We start from the raw sequence: 18,536 nt of genomic DNA, 5'->3' as shown, positions 1-18,536 counted from the left end.
TTATATATATATATATATATATATATTAAAATAAATTATATTAAAATATACAATGAATTTAATTTGAAAGATTTGGAACCAAGTATCTTCAGTTTCTCAGAGGTAGATGACAAATACTCAATAAATCTTCTCCCAAATATTAATCCATTAATGTTTATAATTATTAATTCTAGATGGCGCAGTTCGTTGAGAAAACGCAAAGGTGATGGTTCCAAGGAGTATGTACATTGAACTGTTCAATTATTTGCTGAGGTTTTCTTTCTGATGTATATGTGCTGCGTCACAGTTCGCTTTCGTAGTCCGTATAGATGCGAGTGTCTCTTCGGTGGATAGAGTTCTACGCTCGTTATCATCGCGATGACAGATTCACGAAGCTGGCACGATGATGACAGCGGCATAGAATGTCAGCACGAATTAACTAGTGAGGACAAAGAATACGCGGCGGTGCATTTGAACGAGACTGATAACAATAGAGAGAACGCAATCACAGAAATGAGATGTTGGATTCAGGAGAACGATGATTTGTGCGCACGAACAGGTAAAAATTGTGAAATTCGAATCGTTTAGTATCTAAGTTAAAATTTCTCTCCATATAAATCAATTATAATAAATAATTTGTTAATTTTAGAATATGAAAACGATATTATCTTCGTCATTAAAATAACATTAATGTGACATTAATAACTCGTTGTATCCGTTTTTAATCATACGATAAAGGAAATATAAGCGATATTTGATATCTTAAAAAGAAATAAATATTTTGAAAATGTCAGCAAATAATATATAATTCGTATTCCGAGAAATTTGTATTGCATTTAATCATTCTTTTTGCATAATAACTTTTTTTATTATCTTTAGTAACTTGAGAAATAATCAGACATTTATGTATTTATGTATATGAGAAAGAAATATATGTATAGAGATTTCTATATGAGAGTTTCTAAAGCACTATTTTTGTTCTCTATAACATGAGAGATAGTATTTTAAAAGACTATAATTTATTGAGCAAAATCTTAAAATTATAAAATAAGCAGAACTTAATGCACGATAGCCACGTAATCAATTTAATTTTTATATTTGTCATATATATCGTAATATGTATTATATCATCATGTTATCGATATATATTAGTTTTCTCAGAATCAATATAATTTTCTCAGAAAAATAAATAGTATTTTACGACTTTTGCCTTATATGTAATATATTTATAATTATGAAATTAGCAATTATAATACCGATTTAATTATTGATAAGAGCAGTTTTTTTCGATTTAAGATCAAAGTTTATTCAACATACAAAATAGATTTATTAATATTTTTTTTAAAGAGTAAATAATGTTTGTTTCTAAAATCTTGTACTGTTTCGATTATGACTTTTTATTCAAAGAGAACCCTTAATTTGTCCGCAGATGACTTTTTTATCTTACGATTTTTGAGAGTCTGCAAATTTAACATGGAGAAAACTAAGACTAGGATGCGAAACTATTATAAACAACGATTCGATTTACCAGAATGGTTTGCAAACAGAAATCCATTCCAGCCAGAAATGCAAGAACTGCTTAACCTTGGGTAACATCAGAATTATCTCAGAGTATAAAGTACACGGTCTTACATACAGGTCTGGAAACTCCGGTGGTGGGGGAGGTCTCACTTAGTGTGTCCGTTTTTCGGAAGTTCACGGCTTGCCTGCTAGGTTCGCTGCGATCTAGAAGTCATTTTAGACGTATGTTAGAGAGAGAACGACTACTGCCGTCTATCTCTGTCTCTCTCGCTCGTATTGCGACTTCTAGTCGAAAAACGGACACACTAAGTGAGACCTCCCCCACCACTAAAAAAGGCCTGAGTTTCCAGACCTGTATGTAAGACCGTGATAAAGTATAAAGTATTACAGTGCAAAAGTCCGCGGAGACATCTCATGATGAGTCTCGGATGAGATGTAGCTAGGTGATTTGAATTTTCCTTGGAATTTTCAGTCTTGCATTTCTTAACCTAATTAGATCTTTCTTCTACATTATTGTCAAGAAGATAATGCATTTTAGGAGCACTCGAATACGTTGACTCACTTATTATGGATCTTCACAAATTTCCGGTATCCACAATAATTATTAACGTTAATTTATAACTGCGTTGTCACGAATGACATTAACGTTGATGACTCGTTGGGTTTAATTATATCAATTTATATCGTTTAAGTCATCAATCTCGATTAATAATTTCGCTCTAAATACTCCTAATTGACAAATCGTCAAATCATTTTTTTCGAAAATTCATAACAACTAATAAAAGTTAATAAATTTTATATCAATTTTATTTCAAATTTCTTTTTTATATTTTCGTTATATTTTAATTTTATTAATAATTATTTAAATGCTACATTTAATCAATAACACTCGCTGTGCCCAAGTTTACTTTTGAAAAATATTAAAAGAGCATTTTGTTTGCGTAAGATTAAAAAGGTCAACTTGTCAACTTGTTCTAAAGATTTAAAAAAAAAACAAGGATTTTGAAATATTTTATCTTTTGAAATATTTTATCCATTTAGGGTATTTTTATTCTTACGAAAGCTAGACGATCAAGGAAGAATAGTGCTTATTATACGCGAAGGACAGAATAATCCGAAAGTGCAAAAATTATCGAACTTAATTAAGGTACGATTATTATCATGACATTTGAATCGACTTACGACGGCGAATGTCATCGCAATAAATCGAAATCATACTTTCGTGTGTGTGTGTTTTTCAATTAATAAACAACTGTTTTCACAGATCAGTATAATGATTATGGATGTGATAACGAAGGACTACGTACCAGCATCCTTGTACGGTTTCGCGCTGTTTATCGACTTGGACGGCGTAACCTCGCGTCATTTGATGCAATTGCATCCCCGCGTTGTGATGAACATACTCCATTCATGGCAGGGTTGTTATCCTCTAAGGCTCCAAACGATTAATTTCATCAACGCGCCCAAGTATGCTGACATAGGGATAGCGATTTTCAAGCCTTTCATGAACGAGAAGCTGAAGCAAAGATTGCACGTCTATACACGCGATGAAACTGTGATGCATAAATGTTTCAAAGATATTCCGGTTAATATCCGACCGCTCGAATATGGCGGCACTGATGGTACAATCCAAGAAATAATAGGTAATTATGATAATTATAAACAAAATGCGAAGTGATATGTTAGTGAAGAATAGAGAATATTTATTATTATGCAAAAGATTGCTCGACTTTTTGCACTTAGAATTGCAGTCCGTAATTAAAATAAGACATCACGCACAACATTTGCGGCTGAGATGACAATTTGATTATTGAATCGGATTTGTATATTTGTACAATTTATCTAAAATACAATTTTTTTACGTGCTTGCAGAATATACAAAGAAGTTAGTCGAGAAATATCGTGATTGGTATATCGATGATGAGAAATATAAGTTTATTTCTAATTAGTAATTCGAGATAAATCATGAATTATAATTCTGCGCATAAAAGGCCGAATGGAAATTGTGAAAAAGACAAAATACATCAATTAATTGGCGATAAAACGATACAGAGCGAAGAAAAGGAATGTATTGTTATTATGATGCGATGATGAGTAAAATGGGATTGAAATTTTCCCAATTTTGTTTATATAAGTAAAATAAAATACACATTTGTTTATATACACATGTTTTCAAGCTTTTCCTTTGCATTGCATATTTTCGTTGACTATCGGACAATTTTTTTCTTCTTTGTCGTCAACATGAACGCTCGTCGGCGTACGCAATTTTTTTTTATAATAAATGAACAAAGACCTACATAAAAATGATACTTTACAAGCAAAAAGAAAATCGAAGACTATTATGATTTACTATACATACAAGTGTCTTCGATATTAAAATTTTTTATACATTGCAAAAAAAATATATATGTATAGAATAAATCTCTCAGCGATAATTGTTTCTGTTTTTACACGAATTATATAATTATTGTGTACTTTATAATTAGCTTGTATGCTACATAATTTTATTCAAATTTTATGTTGTCTTTGTTTTCATATGTAGAAACGTAAATACATTAGTAAAGGATAACGATTCGATACACGATGTTACATTTTATTTATGATAAATTTCTTTATCGGAAATGCGGTATAAAATAATACAACAAAAACGGTAAATAAAACAAACATTACATCACGCGACATTATCACTCCCCCCTTTTATTCCTCCTATTTTCGCGATCTCGTTATGAAAGTTAAATAAATGTATGTACTTAAGTCATGGGCAAGTCAAAAATTGCGCTACGATTTAACTAGCTATATTATTACCTATATTATAACTTATAAAACTTATATGTATTAACTACACGTGATCCCGTTTTAATCCGAAATCGATTTTACCAGATTTCCCCTCCACCGTGCCAAATTTTCGTATGGCTTCGTAGAGGTGTAATAGGGACGGTTATGATCAATGAGAGGATTGCACGCGATCCAGCGACAGTAGCATCACGCTCTATCGTCCACGATGCAAATAGCTTTATTCGCGATCCCGGACGCGAATAAATTACGTGCGATCACACGACAAAGGGGAATAAAATATTGTATATTTTTTAATATAACACACGCAGAGTGTACATTCTCTTTCATTATTTTTATGTATTTTTACGTACTTTTTATCAAATTATTTATCGATTTCTTATTATTATTCACGACAAAACGCTTCAAGGCATTGCATAACTGAAATATTTTATTTTCAGTCAGTTCGCTCCTAGCAAATAATTTTATAATTAATAATTTGTATAATTAATCTGTATCATTTTCGGGTAAAGTTATAAGTCCAGTTACATTTTACTTAAAAAATGTACTTTCTGTTGTATCCTCAATTCGACTTGTATATCTCCTCTATTCTATTCCCATCGATCGCGATCCTCGACAAGATTTAACAGAGAGAAAATTCACAGGGAGAATCCTGGCGGCATCCGTGCAATCACTCCTGCAAGGCAAATGCGACAGTCTCGCGTACACTATTTACTCGAATTTTTATCATACACACAGCACAGGCATACGTACGCGCGTTTTGCAAGAATTAAGCGCACACAAATATCATCACATGGGTCAGAAGTTCATTCACCGTGCGAAATCGTATCGGCCATGCGTCAATACCTGGAATCGAAGCTGATCGAGATAGAGGAATAAATTATACAGATATCGATTTAGGTAATAACGACAGTTCAAAGATCTTTTGGATGATAGCCGTTTTTTTGATAATAGAGAGACTTTTCTTGTATAATAGAATTTCTTGATGCAGTCAAAGAAAGAAATTTCTTGGTGAGCAATGTATACTTGTAATCTTGTTATAATCTTTATTTTTTCTATATATATAACTCCTAACTACATTACTTTAACTAGCTATTTTATAATACGGATAAACGAAGAAGATTGTTTCTCAAGGATCGCTTCGGTACCAGGTCAAAAAACGCAAGTTTCCCGATCGACAATCCCGATCAATTCTTCGCGATATCCGTTTTACATTTATCAAGCACATTCGCTCATTTTGCCATTTCGACTTGTTCAACTTCCGGGAACACTTCCTCTCTGATTCTCGCGTCCTGTCTTCGCGGAAAGAAATTGTTCGCAAAACACTGTACACCGAATACAATCTGAACGCGAGTTTCCCGAGTTATCCGCGCTTGAACTTCAGTACTAGAAGACTTATCGTGAGGAATATGACAATCCAGATGATGGTGGAGAGGAAGCCGTTGTAGACATTCGATTCTGAGATGCCCCAGCCACGAGTCAGTATCGAGCGTAGAGCTGTCGTTGCCATCGTTAGCGGCAGACATTGCGATATGTATCGTAGAAACGTTGGCATGCCTTCCACCGGCCATATTACACCTGTAAATCGGAAATTGTTGTAATTTATTATCTTCGTCGAGTAAATGCTAGATAAATAGGTGATATGTTTGCTTATTTTTTCTTCATATTTTTTATATCTAACTTGTATTATTTTAATTCGATCTTTTTCATTTCTTCTCTCATTTTTTTACGTATTTATTTTTAATAATTGAATTAATTTTATTTTTTTATTTCTTTCATTTTTGAAAAAGGATTCTTTAAGCTAATTGTAAGAATGTACGCTTAAATGTACGCTTTCCATCTTTTCATGGATGCTTAAGACACTTAGAATATTAAGTTTTTATGCAAGAAGAGAAAATTTGATAATTTAATAGCGAGATAATTAATGCACGATATCACAACGAAATATAATATTAAACACATTAGTTTATCTTGATCGATGCACATATTATCGTAAAAGTTTGTTTTAACTTAAAAAATTTCACAAGCAATCGCGATTCAAAATATTATTATGTGAATAAAAAGAGAAACAAGATTCTAAAATCAGATATATGATTATCTCCTAAACAAATTCAATGTTATAGCTTCAATTTTACACGTACCGCTGAGAAGAAGCGTGGGATAGAAGCTTCCGAGAGCCAGCTGGATGGCATTTCTTTCGAGTTCACAAATCGCCGAAATCAGGAACCCTGTAAGAAAAAGGAAAATACAGGTGATAACGTGTCTTCTTTTTGATTTTAGTCGCTCGTAAAAACGCGATTGTGTATCTTTTGTATAGCATATGTGTTTGTTTATATGCAATATTTTTACGCTTATTTTATATGCATTTTTAACTTTTATATGCACTTATATTTTGTTTTTAATTAAATTTCGATTCTTCGGAAGAAGACGCATTTTCCTCGCATACCGCAATATTAAAAAGAACGAGCGAGTCTCTTTAATATTATAAATAGATAATTGATGAGTGTCTTTTTTATGGTTTTTAAAATCAAAATTTGTGTTTTTAAAAAATATCTCCGTTTATCTTTTTCTATTTATTAAGAACAAATAAATGAAAATAAATGAAGAGATGCTATTTCACTTTAACGAATATACTTCATGCTTTATCTTGTAGAATCGCCTTACCAAAGCACATGCCACAGAGTCCTTGAAGTATCGTCAGTATAATGACCCAACCGATATCGCCTTTACATTCGACATCAAATACCAGAATCATGAAGATTAGTACCAGAGCCGTCTGACCACACATCACTACGAATTGTGTGACCACGTGAGAGAATAAAATCTCGACAGGTGACACGCCGGCCACCCAGCTTCGGTCGAGAAGGCCCTCCATTCTTTCGATGATCAGTGCCGATGATGTCAGTGCGACCGCCAAGAAGAAAACAATGCTATGAGCGGAAATAAAAATCAAAATATTGAAACTGTATCCTTGTGAATATCATTAAGAAGTTTTTCAGGAAGGATTTAATCATTGAAAAAAACAATTTCAATTATATTATGAAAAGAAAGTGAAAGAAGAAGAGACAAAAAACGAATTAAATGGCTTTTAATTAATTATATTCTAGAAAAAAAGAAGGTAAAAATAAAGTAAATTAAAAATTATATAATTAAATATATTAATGAGCTTACGTCAATATTACACCCGGTGCTACAAAGTCTGTAAAGCTGGGGTCATTGGTACCATAGATGGGATCTTTGAATTGAATTGGTATGTCAGCCAATTTTGCATTCTGATTGCAGGATGTTAGAAGATCTTTGGCAAAATCTCTATACGAGTACTGAAGATTTCTCGCTAACATTAGGCCTATTTGTTGATCTGCAAGAAAACGAACTCATGACAAATGATATCAAGACATATAACCATTAGTATATCGATATAAAAAATGATGTAAATAGCGTATCGATGAACAGCAAATACACTGGATACATATGGAAAGAAAAACAGAATAAGTTTTGCACTTAATCGTTATAAATAAATAAAATATGCGTGATATCGATTGAATAATGCGGCTATCAAATGTAATAAATGTAACAAATGTAATAAATGTAATATATCAATATGCAAATATATCTCGATGAAAATAATATTTTACAAATGCTAAACGAGATACGAATAAAATATCCGAGGACAAAAAATCGTAATTGACCGCTTTGATTATTTACAGAATTTTATTACTATTTTGCACTTTTAAACGAGAATGCTTACTGGACATGTCCAGCCAAACTCTGATCTCGCTTTGATCGAGAGTTTCGTCATCGGAATCTTTTCCTAAGGCCATTCTCGCCACGAGAGCGTCCGTGAAATTCTCTGTGAAGTACAAAGTGCCCCAAACCTCTCCGTCGCGTATGTCTTTCATGGCCGAGTCCAGATCCGGATAATATTTCTATGATATAAAATATGAAGGAATTATCATATCTATTATACACTTGTGTTACAAATCAGTTTAATTTAGCGTTAGTTTATTTTGAGATATCTGTGTTGTGTATATTGCGTCTATTATATTATATTGTATAATAACACATATATCATATATTTATATACATATACATATAATTCAGATACTTGCCTTCGTAATAATATCAGTATCCAGAAAATTGAGATATCGACAACTGAGATGCGTGAAACTACAATCCGTCGAAATAGGACACGTCATGTTCTCGTAAAACATTTCTTTGTTCACTATAGCCACTTTTAGATCCTCGGGATCTCTCCCGATCGCTAGGCAGAAGAGAATCACTTGCATCACTGGTAGAGCGAAAATGAACAGCATTACACTGTAAAAAAATTATTTATATGTTACAACGCTATATACATATCATTATACATAATATTCAGATAACTGTTTATCATTTTTTGACTATTCATTGTTTTGTGAAATCCTACTAATTTATTTATATGTCAATATTGGAATAATATACATATATTATATATATATATATATATATATATATATATATATATTCTATATTCCTTTTATAAAAATGTTATAACAGAAAATCAGGAACGATAAAATCGAAAGAATAAAGCCAAAAAATAAAAAAACTTGATTATTGATTATTCCGCAAATAATCTCGGCTAATAAAACGTACCCGACATTTCTCCACATACGCAAAAAGTTTTTCTGCAAAAGCGCTTTGATCTTGCCTGAACTGGTGATATTATAGCAGTCTGTAAAGTTGCCGCAATCATTGCATTCCATAACAGATCCTCCTTTTGCACTTGGTAATGGCCTACCATTTATCTATTTCAAAAAACCGTGATTTATATTCAAAAAAATTGAGATATGTCTTTATATAATTAAGAGACGCGTTATATAATTTAAAATTCATTTTACATTTACATAACTTTCTCATTTAATTTTATAATCAAAAAATAAATCATGAAGACATCGTACCTTCTTTAAGAATTATTAATACAGCATCAATTATAATGATAAAAATATATATATTTATATTTTTATAATCTCATATTTTATTTATTAACACTAAAGTATTACACAAACTAACTCTCGAATTTAAAAGACCTTGATAACAAATAAATATGTTGAGCTAAGGAAGAAACGAAAGAAGAAGCGCATATATGTGCATCGCTGAAATTGAGGGAGTGCGTAATCTGCAGTGATGTGCAGTGAACCTCTTACATCATAATGATTTGCTATTCCATTGGTGGAGTCGTAAATCAGGGCTTCTTTACTTTGATGGAAGTTGAGGCCGACAACACCGGACTCCTCTGTCACGTATACTGGCTCATCTTTCTTGCCCCAATTTAGAGGAGCCTGTGTGCAAGACGAAAAAAAGAAGCGTGGCAAATAGCAATAAAATGGTGACATTTAATGTAACTCAGTCAGATGATAAGACTATATTACAAGGATGACTATATTACAAGGTTGACGAAGGTTTTTTGCGAATATATGCTGCACGTGTCGACTGTACAATAATCAGAAAGAGACGAAGACATATTTAATAAGATAATACACTTAACATTATCTTTGATATATAATGTAATAACATTATAAGAATTCAAAAGCAAAAAGTAAGGAATCCAATAAATTAAAAAAAATGCATAAATTAAATAAATGGATAAATTAAAAGCACTTCGAAATTACTTTGAAGAATATTTAAATGGTGGCAATAATATTATATATGTAGTGACATTTATATATGAATATTATATATAATGCATATTATATATAATGAAGATAAAAATCGAAACAATTGCATTTATATTAGCTATTTTTTACTGTGCAACGTGTTGTAAATTTATCAATTTAAAATTTACGTAAAAATTGTTCGAGATAAAATACAGTGTGAAACAACGCACGAATAAATAATGAAATTAATTTCTTAAATTTTCTTACTTACCAAACTGATATTGTTCGAAATATTTAATTCCGTTGGAACTGAAACTTGCTGTCTCGATAATTTCAGGAAGACCTCTTCAAGGGAGTCGCAGTTGTATATTTGCAAGAGTGTCCTAGGTGATTCCTCAGCTAATAATCGGCCGCTTCTCATCAAACCGATCTAATGAAACCGTTTCCTTTTCTATTATTCTCAAATTATGCAAACAATGATTATGATTATTTTGAAGATAACTTAAAGATAGTTTAAATATCTGCTACAAAAGCGTAAATCTAATGCAAAAATAATGCAAGTTTATATAAATGTTTAGGTTTATTGTTGGAGTTTTTATTTGTGTTATTTGTGAATAATTTTAATACTTCAACTTATCTCAGTTTATCATATGACTTTTTAGATCTCTGATTTAAATAGTGAATTTCCATTGACAGCAGCAAAATGCGAGATCAATTTTCCTCTAATTAGTCGAAGTATTCTAGTAGATTTACCGCAGGATAGATTAATTATGGGTAAAATATTGAGATTGATCTCCGAAGCGATTACACTGTAATTTGTATCTGGCATAATATGCAGGTAGAATAACTAGTCAATACGATAATAACGTGTGATCGGTCAATAAACATCAATCATTAGAAGGACTTGTTATTATGTCGTGAGAATTCCTATATCGTTGCTTATTGATCATATTTTTCAAGTACGTCAACTACTTACATATAAACAGTTGGATTTCATCAACGCGTTGACTAATTTTTGTCACATTATTATAAAATTGTTGTTCCTCATTTTTATTACTTTTAACACGTCATTTTTATTACGTTTCACACAAAAAATTAATTGAGTTAAAATTAAAATTAAATATTGATAAAATTATAATGCCTGATTATTTGATCATAATATCTGATTATATTCGATCATAACATCTAATTAAACAATAATGTTACCGTATGCGCTTGTCGGGCTTCTTCGATGTAATGTGTCGTTATAATGACCGTCTTGTTGCCGTCTTTGGTGATTTGAACCAGATGGTTCCATATACTAGAAAACATAATTGAAAAGACATTTCTTAATTATGTTTAATATATTTTCTACATAATTTTGTGACTTAAACGATATATTTATATTAAAAAATATATAGGGAGAAAAGAAAAGAAAAGTAAGCAGAAAGAGAGACTACAAATGTATAATTCTACAAATATTAAATATATTAAAATAACAATATTGTATATATATATATATATATATATATATATATATATATATATATAAATTAAATATATTCTATAAGCAAATATAATTAAATGCACATAAAAAGGAAATTAATGCTAATGTACGTACACCTATCTTGCTAGCCAAAATGATCAATTTTTACGCTCGCAACAGTTTCTGATTGAAGCTATTACCATTTCTAGTTATTCCGCAATCAGAAATTCGCATTGTTTGTGATTGATGTATTATTACATACATGTATTATTACGTATATATGTGTTTGAGAGAAGCTCACATGCATTATTTTATATATATATATGATATTTTGAGCATGATTCTCGCGTGATTTCTTGGCATTTCTGACACTTTAATTCTTACGACAAAAACTCTGATACGATAAACATCTCCATAAGTAAAGGATTTGTTATTGAAAGTGAAAAAAAGAAAGCGTATAAATATATATGTTTAGAATAATATATGTTTGCTTTTCGCGAACCGGTTGATTTTTCCAGCCATGTTACACACACAATATTGAGAAAAATTGTGAAAAATGAGTAAAATCAGACCGTAACCAAGTAAAAGTTGAAAGTCGCAGATACGGCGCTTAAACATTTCTTGTATCTGTAGATATGTATATTATTAGACGTTACTGAATATTAGAGAACCTTTTTTTATACATAGAAAAAATTAATTTTTAAACTTAAATTTATTAGAGATTTACTCAATCAAAGAAAATCTACAAATACAAATTTTTTTTTTTAATGACGGGAATTGATTTGTCACGAAAGTTTGATATCTTGATCTCTTGTGTCTACGATTTGATATCTTGTCTGCTACTACATATATTTATTATATCACATTAATGTATTATTTGATTAAAGACAAATATACAATTTAATGAAGAGTAGAACGATTATTATGCTACATAGTTAATATAATTTAATAAGCAATCAGAAATTTGCGTAAATCTTTACTTTAACTTACCCACCTCCAATGATTTTGACCTTGACATATGTTGTCAAGGTCACTACCCTGAGTGACCTCCAAAAAGATTTAGCCGTCGGTCATTGTTTATTAAAAAGTTATAAACAAATAAAGTTTCATAAATTTCACGTAATTTTCGAACATATTACGTACTTAATAAAATGTATTTATAAGAAATATACGTTTATTTAATTATTTTTTATTTTTAATAACAAATATTTAATAAATTATTTAGGCAAAATAAAAAAAAATATCAAAACAACAGTATCTCTATCACAAGTGAAATAAGTAAGCTAAATCAGAAATATATAAACATGTTATTACACAGTGCTTCGCAGTATATCAAACATTCAGTATATTCAAAGTTGTCAAATAGTGAACATGTTGCTTCACGAATTTCTACATTTAACATATAATAAGAATCAGTTATTAGAATTTTTATTCAGTCATAATGTAATTGTATCCTTTAAATGAAAATGTATCTGATAATACAGCATAATAAAAATACATATTAAATACATATTTTAATATATATGTTATAAATAAATTCGGTAATTATATACTTATACGTACGTTCGTTTCTGATAGACCTCTTATGAAAAAATTACAAACCCATGAGAGGTCCATCAGAAACGTATGTGTACACACACAAGACGCACACACACACACACACACACGCGCGCGCGCGGGGGGGGGTGCGAGGGGGCCTTCGGCCCTCCCTCCCGCACCACCCCGCCGGTAGGCAAGATGGACCTCGTTTTACAACTTCAACATCTGTCCATTGTAGCAAAGCAACGTCCACCTAGCCTACCGGCGGGGTGGTGCGGGAGGGGGGGCTGAAGGCCTCCTCCGCACCCGCGCGCGTGTGTGTGTGTGTGTGCGTGTGTGTATATGTGTACACATACATTTCTGATGGACCTCTCATGGGTTTGTAATTTTCTATGCTAAGCGATGTATCCATTGTATTCATATAATTCGTCAAACTTTATTTGTTTATAACTTTTTAATAAACAATGACCGACGGTTAAAACTTTTTGGAGGTTACTCAGGGTAGTGACCTTGACAACATATGTCAAGGTCAAAGTCATTGGAGGTGGGTAAGTTAAAGTAAAGATTTACCAAAAAATATGACAACGTGATAATTACAATGATTGATTTCCCCTCATCAAAATAAGATATTATTGTAGAAAATATTCGGATAATTATTCGTTTATTTCCGAAGAGAAGCAGTTATTTCTTTTCTATATGAAAGCAAATTCTGCTTTTTTATCAAATCGAAAATATTTTGCAAAAATTCCACAATTACTATATTATTAAAATTTGCAATATTTACAAATTTATTTGGAAAGACTTTATCCGTTATTTTTGCAGCACGGTTTTGTGGTTTCTAGAAAATAATTTTCTATAGATTTTTTCTAAAGATTTTTTAGAATTTGTTTTTTAAATCTGTTATTATTCACGACGTGTTTCAAATACATTTATAAGCTAAGAACTTTGTATAGTCGTGACTTAACATACCATTGTTTGAAACCTTTCATTTTCACATGAATAAATATGTGTTTAAAAATGCTTTAATGAAATATTTATCATGCTTTTATGTCCAGAAAGGCTTTACATGACGGGAGTGAGTATAATTATTGTTGAATGTCATGATCATTATAAACGGATGTAGACTGACCGATTACTATTTCAGAAGTCAAAGTCCAATGTCCAAAAATGGAAATTTGAAGACAGGAACCATTCCTTCTTCAAATAAGCATTAGTAAAACCTGAACAATTGTCAATAGGAACTGTTAATTAATTATCTTTCATCTTAAATCTTCTCCACGTATACGAATTGCTATATAACACGAGTTTCGAAGGTCTAATTTAACATTATATGAAAATAGAAAAATGCTGATTAAGAAAATATACTTAAAACATTTGCAAGTTTCATTTTTCATTTTTGTTTTTTGCTGTCATACATATTCGCATACAGAGTCTGTTCACACAAATACTTCTATTTTAAATAAAACTTAAAATGATTTATAGTTCAAGATATTGATTATGAATCATGTGATACGCACAATTTTATCTCGACATTTGAATTTTTAGCAAAAATGCGAATGAAAATTTTTGTCACTTTTGAATTTGTTCTCTTTCCTTCCTTATTTGATATTTATTTTAGAATAATATTTTATTTTAGAATAATTGCGCGAAATAATAAAAAAATTTCATTTGAAATATATATCCAATCATCTCAGATCGAAATTAAGATTTTAAGTTGTGTAATGTATACTAAAAATATAGATGATAAACATATATATATATACATAAAAGAACATGGTATTTGAAAGATTTTTTAAAATTTTGATATGTAATTCGCGGTAATTTTTAAATGTTTTAAAAATGTTAAGAATGTGACACTGTATATATGTATGTGTTTTAATAATACTTTTAATTCAATTTATTTTTAACGACGATTTCTACAGAAAAATCTGAATCACAATCGTGTTATATTAAATATTAAATTGAATATTCAAATTGTAGCGTTGATTTATGATTTATCTGAAACATTTATGATTTAAATCGTGTGACTAACAATATACTAAAATTTATGTGTTAGCATGAATGTGAGTTGTTATTAATGTGCTACATAATTAGCACGTGTATACATGATTTCACATATGTTTAACTTTTTATAATAATCGAAAAATATAAAATGTTCATCCATATAAATCCAAGATAAATCCAAGATAAATTACAGTCATCTCACTTTTTTTAATTATACTTATTGCAAAGGAAAACACAAGGTTAATCATTGTGGCATCATTGTACGCATAAGAGTTAGCTATCTTTTTCAGTTATTGCATTTGTATATATTGAATTATTATATAATAACTATATTTTCTAACAAAATTTGTTTTAAAACGTATGAAAAAAAAGAAAGCTACTTACCTTTGTCTTAATAGCGGATCTACACCTACGGTCGGTTCATCCAGAATCAGCAATTCAGGATCGTGCATAAGTGCTACTGCAAAGGATACTCGCCTCTGTTGACCACCACTAATACGCAGATATAATGTTAATATTAATATATTATAATTATGCAACATATTTCACGAAATTTGAAATTTACTATAAACAAGGTAAACAACACTTATATTTTTGGCTCAATTCTCGAAATTGTTAAACAACAAATATCGAAAATATAATATTTCGAGAAGAGTGGAATAATTGGACGGTGAAATTAAAATTTTATTTTTGAATATCAATGTTCTTAAATATTGCAAAATAAATATTCAGCTCTTGCTTCGAAAAGAGACGTGTAATTTGCAAAGTTATAACGTTCTTAAAATAGAGTGATTCTGAATATAATCGAGAGAAACTCTTTGCACGTGAATGAATACCTGAGATTCTTCACCAGACGATTCTGCGATGGCAGATCGAGAAATTGCAGTAAGAAACGCAGCCTCTCAACAATCTCGCCCGTGCCCATTCCGAATATCCAGCCAAAGTACATCATGGTCTCGCGGATGGTGAACTCGCCGTAGAGAGCAATTTCTTGTGGCATGTAACCGACTCTCTTCCCAGGTACGCCGGAGCCCTTTGTCCCTGGTTTACCACCCAGCACCCAGATTTCGCCTGAATTCAATTTTCGTCGGCCGACGATGCAAGATAATAAGGTAGTCTTGCCGCATCCGCTGGCGCCCAGCAGCCCGTATCTAGTATAAATAATTAATTTTATCGACATATTCGTTTAAATTACAGTAAGTTTGTTGAAAAAAAATGCTTCAACTTGATTCGAGAATCTCATATTGAGTAGGAAATTTTATATTCTGTATAAGAGACTTTAGAATTTTTTTAGACTGATGGAAGGACAGCTTGACGTAGATGATAAATATCCTTACGCGTATTCTATTAAAGGTATCTCAGCCATCTATTTAGTTTTGAATGTGAATAGGCGAGTCGGACCGCTCGCGACGAGCATCATTTACATTTGCAATTTTTGTCGATATGCTAACGAAAGCGTGGTTAGCGCATTTGAAAGATTCAAGATTCTTGAAGTCCAGGCAAAATGCAAATTCTGTCGGGGATTATTTGTAACTCTGATCTCCTGGAGTGGCTTCGCCGGAAGTCGAATGATAGAATTGTTTGCATGACTGATAAGCGCTCGCGGGAGACTCTCTCGTCAAACGGAATGCAAAACGAGCGTTATGTCGTGTCGTGAGACGAATGCGGCTCGTCAAGAATTCGTTGAAGCAAGCACAATAAACGAATAATCAAATTTAAATTGCAACGGCGGGTCAGTTGAAGGCTGAACGCGAAGCGTACGTGACGTAACTCACGACGAGGTAAATGGGATTTGAGAACATGGCCTGGGACGTTGCCTTTATGCCGAAGTGAATCATGAGAAATTGTCATCGGCTTATGCGAATTTTATTATATTTTTATTATATTTTATTATATTTTATTTTCTTGTATATAAAATATTTCTACGCCCTTTCTTTCACTTCCGACAAGATTCTTTTTCAAGAATGTGGATTTTCACCGCTAGGAGTTTGATTAAATCTATGATTATTTAATTAAGGAAGTGGACAGACATTTTTGCCAATTATTAATGTTTTATGAATGAAATAAATAAAAAAGAAGAGTGAAATTTCAGAATTAAGTTTGTAATTAATAGCTAATTGAAGTGTCGACGATAAAATATTTTAATATTCTTTATTATTATTGTTAAACGAAAAAAGATTAATCACAACATGACCAGTTTATTATAAAGATCAATACGCTTCTAATGTAATTAAAACAATAATTAGTTCTTTCAACATTATTTACGATGATTGTGCAATCAATAATTATATGAAGCTGACATTAATCGCTCAAATAGGTCCACTTAAAGTCTTATATAAACGCTCATTATGATGAATATGTTCAAATAACTACGTTTTTACAATTTTTTGTTAGAAATTAGATCCGAAAAAAAAGAAAAATGTCTATGATAAAATGCAAAATATATTGTATACAAAACAATATAATAAAAGCAGCGCTTTTTCAGCGATATTTCTTACAAAGTCTTTTACATGGCTAACGAAGGATTTTGATTTGTAAAAGATAAACATTTATGGTCTGAAATACAAGAAGATGAAAAATGCGAGACACTCGATCAATGCCTATATATTTTTTTAAAGGAGTCGACATTATTTAAAAAAAACACACACAGTTAAATGTCAACTCACTAAAAATTAAAAAAATTCTTTATGAAATTCTTTATAAAATTAATTGATACAATCACACATATTCTTATCGGATATCGTTAGAACAAAATCAATTTAGCGAAATTGTTGGAGAAAAGGATTTCTTACAGACAAGAGGAAGATTTTCACAGATGTCAAAATATTTAAAGTATGCTTACTTTGTTTTAAAAGATCTTCAATATTTTGTGTGTGTGAATCATTATCGTTAGATTAGATCTAGCAAAATATCGAAATTACCGTTTTTAGCAAAATATTGAATAATTAATCCTAATTTCATTAATTTTATTGTTTATTCGATATTTGGTTAAAAATGACATTTGCTAAGAACAATAAGCAAGATATCGAATAATTAACAATAACTCCGTTAATTATTTGATATTTTGCTAATTGAAATTCCTAACAAATGCTTTAAACGTTACTGGCAAAATTTAAATCCAAAATGTAAGAGGAACAGTCGCGTACATTTCTCTTGAAGGTATAATCTGCTACGCTAAATTATTATCTCAACTTTGCAGTTTGTAACGCGAAAGGCACGATATAATCGTATATCTCGATCGCCTGGCAATTACGAAATGAATTCCGTAATGATTATAACGGAAATGATTTTTTTAAGTGTTTCAATTTCCTGGTAGAATTGCATTATAGACTACATTGTTGTTTCATATGTTACGGAATAACTATTGCGAATAATTCCTTATCATAAATCGCGATCTAACAATTTGAAATACAAGCTCGCACAATATTGCACAGATTAATCGTCGTTCCAATAAATGATAAATTATTAAGGTAGAAACGAGTTTCATGTATCGCTTTCTCAAAGCAGCGTATTTAGTAATATAGATTGTGTATTCAGTAAAAAGACATAAATGCTCAATTTTTTTATTTTGACCGCAACTACGAGAGAGAAGGTACTGGAGC

At 30.9% G+C, this 18,536-nt stretch overlaps 2 protein-coding genes across 5 annotated transcripts in view; one reads left to right on the top strand and one right to left on the bottom strand.

The window, feature by feature from the left end:
• The first annotated feature begins 198 nt into the window (after positions 1-198).
• LOC145972493 (retinol-binding protein pinta) lies at positions 199-3,663 on the top strand. 2 transcript variants are annotated; one of them, XM_083101184.1, is made up of 5 exons: positions 199-538; positions 1,409-1,514; positions 2,542-2,647; positions 2,765-3,143; positions 3,373-3,663. In XM_083101184.1, the coding sequence occupies exons 1-5, from the start codon at positions 358-360 to the stop codon at positions 3,447-3,449; spliced, it is 849 nt and encodes a 282-aa protein (XP_082957310.1). In that variant the 5' UTR covers positions 199-357; the 3' UTR covers positions 3,450-3,663. The 2 variants fall into 2 exon arrangements, with proteins under 2 accessions (XP_082957310.1, XP_082957299.1); XM_083101173.1 differs by having other exon boundaries at positions 202-538; positions 1,409-1,568.
• Snu (ABC-type transporter snustorr) overlaps positions 3,606-18,536 on the bottom strand; it is a 53,285-nt gene continuing 38,354 nt past the window's right edge. For all 3 annotated transcript variants that reach the window (XM_083101122.1, XM_083101131.1, XM_083101140.1), the window contains 12 exons: positions 15,771-16,085; positions 15,319-15,426; positions 11,133-11,226; positions 10,198-10,356; positions 9,477-9,611; positions 8,926-9,077; positions 8,403-8,610; positions 8,042-8,219; positions 7,465-7,651; positions 6,958-7,223; positions 6,435-6,521; positions 3,606-5,871 (listed from right to left, as the gene is read on the bottom strand). In XM_083101122.1, the coding sequence (XP_082957248.1) occupies positions 5,657-5,871; positions 6,435-6,521; positions 6,958-7,223; positions 7,465-7,651; positions 8,042-8,219; positions 8,403-8,610; positions 8,926-9,077; positions 9,477-9,611; positions 10,198-10,356; positions 11,133-11,226; positions 15,319-15,426; positions 15,771-16,085 (2,104 nt within the window). In that variant the 3' untranslated portion in view covers positions 3,606-5,656. The remainder of the gene's footprint in view (positions 5,872-6,434; positions 6,522-6,957; positions 7,224-7,464; positions 7,652-8,041; positions 8,220-8,402; positions 8,611-8,925; positions 9,078-9,476; positions 9,612-10,197; positions 10,357-11,132; positions 11,227-15,318; positions 15,427-15,770; positions 16,086-18,536) is intronic.

This window comes from Camponotus vicinus, unplaced genomic scaffold (genome assembly GCF_025532165.1).
Source record: "Camponotus vicinus isolate PSW18456_S1 unplaced genomic scaffold, iyCamVici1.0 SCAF_1, whole genome shotgun sequence".
NCBI classification, from domain to species: Eukaryota; Metazoa; Arthropoda; class Insecta; order Hymenoptera; family Formicidae; genus Camponotus; species Camponotus vicinus.
The sequence above is the reverse complement of the archived record's forward strand: the minus strand, read 5'-3'. Positions and strand labels throughout refer to the sequence as shown.